Source organism: Phaethon aethereus (genome assembly GCF_964289735.1).
Source record: "Phaethon aethereus genome assembly, chromosome: 8".
Classification (NCBI taxonomy): Eukaryota; Metazoa; Chordata; class Aves; order Phaethontiformes; family Phaethontidae; genus Phaethon; species Phaethon aethereus.
Genome location: NC_138584.1, coordinates 5,966,180 through 5,972,179, shown reverse-complemented (window position 1 = coordinate 5,972,179; position 6,000 = coordinate 5,966,180). Strand labels below are relative to the sequence as shown.

Genomic DNA, 6,000 nt, shown 5'->3' with positions numbered 1-6,000 from the left:
GGCTGGCTGTTAATCACGCACTGGAGAGGAGTTATTATTTTTTATTTGCAAGCAGCAGAGCCAAGCTGTTTCCATCTTTTGCCCCACTCCTGGTTCAAGCTGGGGCTTCATCCCCCCCTGCACAGACAAGGAGGCTTCGGGGGCTGCAGACCCGCTCGCAGGGCCCCCTCCGTCTCCTCAGCAGGCAGCCCCGGGCAGAGCGGGTGCTTGCAGGCACGCTCCTGGCTCTGGCACAGCTGAGCCCATCTTGGCTCTGGTACTGAGCAGACGGTGGCCACACCGCTGCTCTGGCAGGGGCTGGATGCAGCGGTCCCCTCCTGCTCTGTCCAGGGCTATGGTGGAGCTACGCTCCCACAGTTAGACCCTGACCCCCTTCTTGTATGCACAGCCCAAAAACGGGGACATTGCCATGGCTTGGTGGCCCTGCAGGGCCACGTCTATGGGCTCCAGTGATGCTCCAGCGTGCTGCCCTGGCTGTGTTGGGGCTTTTTGCTCCCCAAGCAAAACCTCCCACACCCAGTGAGGCAGGGAAGGGGCCGAGAAGGGAGTAAGAGAACAAAACCCAGCTTATTTCTGATGGAAGGTCTTTTTTCTACAGCTCCTGCATTTCCACCTACGAGCCCCAGGATGGAGAGACGGGTACGTGCGTTGTTCACAGGCTGCACGAGTGAGTCTGCAGCACCTGGGACGTGGCCGGGAGACCGCGAGCAGCCATGCAGACGGACCACGTCAGGGGTGCACCTTCATCCTCATCCTCACACCCGGGGGAGCGAGAGCGCATCCAACAGTGCTTTGGATTGAGGCAGGAGACCTCCAAAACCACCATGCAAAACCCCGGCTGGCTGCTTGCCCCTCTTTGCCTCAGCGTCCCCACCCGCGAGATGGGGTCACGCTGTGGGGCAGCCCCCCCATGCGACGCAGCGGGCCTGGGGGAGCAGCGCTCCCGGCCCGGGCGGCCGGAGGAGCAGCGGGTCGGGGCGCTGCCGGGGTGGCCGAGGTTTCCCCGCGGGACTCAGGGCTGCCATTTGCTGAGGCCGGGGGTGGAGGAGGGAGATGGACTCGACAGCTGTGCCAGGGAGGGGGGAACTTTCCGCCCGAAGCGGATACCGGGCTAAATATAAACCGCCTCCGGGCTGGCGCTTGGCCGGGACCCCCGGGGTGGCGGGCAGGGCCGCCACCCACATCCCGGGACGATGCTGGCCGCGATCCGGTGCCCGCCGTCCCTCCCCTGCCGCTACCGAGGGCCGAGCCCCCCGCCCAGCCCGTCGCCCGCCCGGCCCGGAGCCGCGGGCGGCCTGCGAGTGCCCTCCAGCGGCAGCGGGGGCGCGGCGGGCCCCCCCACCGGCCCGGCCGCCGCGGGAACGGTGGCACCGGCTCCCGGGACAGGACCTCGAGGGGCGCGGGCCCCAGCCAAGGGCCGGGGGGGGCTTGGGGGCGCGGGGTGCTGGGGCGGGGTGGAGGGCTCACGATGGGCAAAGGTTATAAAAAGTTTGAGGGTGCGGGCGGCCCCCTCGTCGGGTGTTTCTGTTTAATCGCATCAGCAGAGCCGCGGGCGGGGCGTTATAAAAGCCGAGTTTAGGGGACGTCTCTCCTGCTCGCCGACATGCCGCGCTTGCGCCTGCGGCCATCCCGGAACCGTCGGGCACGGCGCGCGTTTCCCGCCGGGCAGCCCGGCCGCGCGTACCGAGGCGTGAGGGGGACCGGCGCGGCAGACGAACTGGGCGGGCGGCGGGCCGCCATGGCGTCGCCCCCGCTGGCGGCGGCCGGCAGCGGCGGTGAGGTGAGTTCGGGCTCCGAGGAGACGTGGACGCCGCCGCCGGGCCGCGACCTGGCCGCTCTCTTCGAGCAAGCGGCCGAGCGGCTGCCGGCGCTGCTGCCCGCCGCCAGCAAGGAGCAGCTGCTCTACCTGTACGCCCGCTACAAGCAGGTGAGGCGGGACCGGAGCGGCCCGGCACGACCCGCGGCTTGAGCTCGGGCACCCCGCGGCCAGCACCGGGCTGCGAGTGGGGCATGGGGCCCGGGGAAGGAGAGGGGGCCGGGCCCGGGGCTCTCCCGGAAAGGGCCTGGGCAGCTGCCGCACAAAATGCGATGGTGCCATGGGGAAGGAGTTGTGTCAGGGGGTTGGGTGCCTCTGGCTTCGCCTGTGGTGAAGGTAGACGAAGCCTGGTGGGACAGTGTCCTGCTAAATTCATCACACTGGTTGTTGTTCCTTGCCTTCCCCCTCGCCCGGCGTGGGTAGCCCTAATGCCAGGCTGATGGCCTCAGCTGTGGAGACATGGGTTTGGCTTCGGGGCCTGCGCGTGGAGGATTTGGCCTTTGTCGTTGGCTGTGACAGGTCATGGGTGGGTTGGTGGCCTGTCACAGTGGCTGTTGAGTCTTTGCGGAGTTACGCGTCCGGTGTATGCGGCTGCCTGGCCTGCTGGGTGGTGGGACAGGTTGGCGAAGGTGAGGGCATGGGTGTGTGGTGCACGGCTTGCGCCAGTGCTCCCTCCCTGTTGGAGACATCTGGGACCTGCAGTAATGACCCAGGTGTGAGAATTAAATCTCTGGAGTTTTGATGTGACCAGGTGAAGGACGTGCCTGTGCAGATCCTCCTGTGGAGGGCCTTAGAGTGGACTGGGAAACTAAACTGCTTGGTTCGAGTTATCACATTAAATGTGATTCTCTTTCCCATTCAGTCCCTGTGAACTGGGCAAGCTCTAGGATGCATCCTGTGGGAATACACGGTGTAGCTTTTTTGCTGCTCCTGTGGGAGAATTTATGTAAAACAAACCAGAAAAAGCACTAATTGAGATACAGAGGACTGTAATAATCACCTAAGCTGGAGAAACAGAAAAATTGTGAAGTGTTGTTACACTTGGAAGACTAAAAAGTATAAAGGAGACTCAGGTGTGTGGCAAGTGGTGCTGCCTTTACTTGAAAACTGAATGTGGAACTGAATCCCATCTGTTTGGATTAATAGTCTAAGCTGGGTGTGTACATCTTCCCCATGATTCTGCTTCTATATGGAGTACCCTTGTCCTACTACTGCCACTTATAAGTGCTTTCATTTTTCAGTGTAATACTTAATTATCCTCTAAGCTCCTAGGCTGTAATTTGTGGACATTAATTGTATTAAAAGCAGATGGGCACGTGAGATTTTTCTTTTCAGATTTTTCTAGTGCTTAAATAGGTCTCCAGGTTTCTCTTTGCCTTTAAAAAAAAAGGAAGGGTAAAAAAAAAAATACTAGGAGACCTTTTAAGAACAAGAAGACCATGCCTAGGATAAGATGAAAGGAAAGGGTGTTTTTTTCTCCTCTGTAATTTTTTGTCTATATTCTCAGGAGACTTGTTGCAAATAACCTCTTCTTTTTCTCTCTGTTGCAAATGCTTTGTAATGTCCTAGGTGGAAATGGGAAGGCGTTGCTTGTGTATCAGCTTGCGATTGTCAACAGACTGCAAAGGGTTTCCTGGTGTTAGCTCTGTAAGACCAGTAAGGTGTTTAATGTTAAAAATTACTTATATCAGAAGCTATTTCACAACAGTTTTGATACAAGTCAGAAAAATATGATAATTACACTGTGTCAGCACAGATTTCCAGTTGCCTTCAGCTGAGAGGAACAGGGCACTTCTGTTCTCTTCTCCACTGTCCCTCTTGTCCCTGGCCAAGCAGGATGCAACAGCCTTTGTGCTCCTTGGTTTCAGGCCGTGCTTGGCTCCTGTGTTTCTGTGCCTTTGGCTGCCCAGTGCTGGCCAGAAAGGTGCTGTCCCTGTTACACAGTGCCTGGGAGGACAGCGCGGGAGGTGGGAGAAGCTTGCTAGCACAGCTACTGCAGCATTATGTTCTGCTAACTTTGAGTTTTGCAGTGTTTTGTGCTTTAAATCAAAAGGAGGGTGCTTAATGCAAGTTTTCTCTATTTAATTATAGCAGCTGTATCAGTATGCATAATGGGCTCCTAATATATTACTCCGGTGGACAGTAGTATTGCTAGCACACAAAAGGTGCTGACTCAGATCTGTCCACTGTTCTTGATTTGGCATCCTTGTCTTTCCTCAGTTTAGTGTTTTATGTCACTAAGGGCTTTGATTTAAGACACAGCACCATCATAAAAGAGGTGACAGTAACAGCTGAGCTCTCTGTTAAAATACTGTATATTATTTATTTCAAACTGTTTGGGTATATAGGCATTTTCCTGGAATTTTATTACCTTTTATTGGAGGCCATTTCAGGATTTTATTACTTTTCTCTCTGATTTTGTTTATGTGTCAGAGACTTGAAAATAAGGGAATTGCTTAGCTGTCATCTCCAGTGAGGTTTTTAGAAGATGTTGCTGAGTTTACGACTCTGCCCCAGAACAGGAGGAAGAACAGACTAGTTGGTAGGGCTCTGTCAGGAGGAGTATGTGCCAGCACCTAAGTAAATGCTGAAAGGTGCAGGCAAACTGGAAACGCAGTGCCACTGGCTAAACGAGGCTTATGGTGTCTGTGAGTGTAGGCTCAAGAATATCATCAAGAATATAATATAATTGCTTGTTCTTCCGTAGGCCCCACTTTGTCAGTTGAGTACAGGGCTTTCCCATGGGATGGGGCAGAGCTTTGGGCAGGAACGGGCAGGAATTCCTGTCTTGCCAAAGAAATTCAGCTTACTTTGGCCCATGTACAGTTAGAACTTATCCCTGCTGTCCATGGAGGTGAGTTCTGTTCTTCTTACTACTCCGCAGGGAGGTTGCAAATATGATTCACCTTACAAGATTTACAATTGGGTAAGAACATTTGGCTGGAACTCCCTGCTGTATAAATGTACTCATGGAAAAATGAGCAAAGAGCCTGTTTCCCTCCAATACCAGGGCCGGGGATCAGCTGTGGAGTGATGGGTAAGGAGAATCTCAAGGTTTACCATGCTCTGGACCAGCAGCTGAAGTTGTATGGGGATGGTATGCAGCGCTACCACAGCTCTGAGCGTCTGTCTATCCCAGCACCCTTCTGGATGTTGTGACCTTCAGCTCTCGGGTGAAGGCTTCATCCAAGGCTTCTAAATTTCCATTTTGGCCACAAATGGAGATGTCTACAGACACTTTCCATTTGGAGCTGCCTGGGTCATTTTGTACGACTCTGCATGCAGAAGCAATACTAGGAAAGTATTTAATGCATTCTGGTCTGGCTGTCTTTTTTTTTTTTTAATGCAGCTTATGAACTGTAAATGAGGAGAGCTAAGCCTTAAGTGAACAGTCAGCCCCTTGGAGACCATCAGTAATTATTTTGTGGACACAGAATGAGAAACTCTGACTTGAAATACTCATACGGGCTCTTGTCTTTCTGCTGCCTATGAAGAAAAACAGCTTTTGACGCCTTCCAGGGAAGTAGCAGACGGGCAGAATCCCTCACAAAATTCCTGCCCCCCCTTAGTATTTGCCATGAATTTGCCCTGGCATATTTAGCAAAAACCTCCCCTTCCTCAGCTGTCAGGCTCAGGTCCTCTCTAATGTTAGGTTCCTGGTTGGTTTCTGATGCATTATGGAGTCTTGCAGCAAAAAGAGGGAAGCCAAAACCTTTTGTTTCTTCTTTCCAACAAATCCATTGCAAGTCTTTTTAATATATCTCAAAATAGCAAACAGGGCATAAGTGCACTTTTTTTTCTCCTTTTGATGGATGAAATTTAACTATTGTTCCTTGATTTGTATTACTATCGATGTTACTAACAGTCTTTCCCGATGCTGGAACAGCCTTTGAATGCCAGATCTAAAGAGAGGAAACTGCTGTCGTGTTTTGATGATGGCAGTGGAAAATTAATATTAAAACAGATGAGATTTTTTTTTTATCCAACTTGGCCAATTTTTGCAGGTTAGATGTTGAACTAAAGAATTGCCCAGCAGGCATTTTCCCTGCAGATAATGAATTTGCATTTTATTTCCATGTTTGTTTTGTTTTTTAAAACAAGTAGTCCAGGCCTCTTCTGAGCACAGGGGAAAACATTTACAGTACAGCATGAATCATGACAGATTTATAGGACTTAACTGTTGC

At 52.9% G+C, this 6,000-nt stretch overlaps 1 protein-coding gene across 1 annotated transcript in view; it reads left to right on the top strand.

Annotated features, from left to right (window-relative positions):
* Positions 1 to 1,699: 1,699 nt before the first annotated feature.
* The window catches only part of ACBD6 (acyl-CoA binding domain containing 6), an 88,191-nt gene continuing 83,890 nt past the window's right edge, over positions 1,700 to 6,000 (top strand). Inside the window, exon 1 of the mRNA XM_082002978.1 lies at positions 1,700 to 1,927. Coding sequence (XP_081859104.1) covers positions 1,739 to 1,927 — 189 coding nt within the window. The 5' untranslated portion in view covers positions 1,700 to 1,738. The remainder of the gene's footprint in view (positions 1,928 to 6,000) is intronic.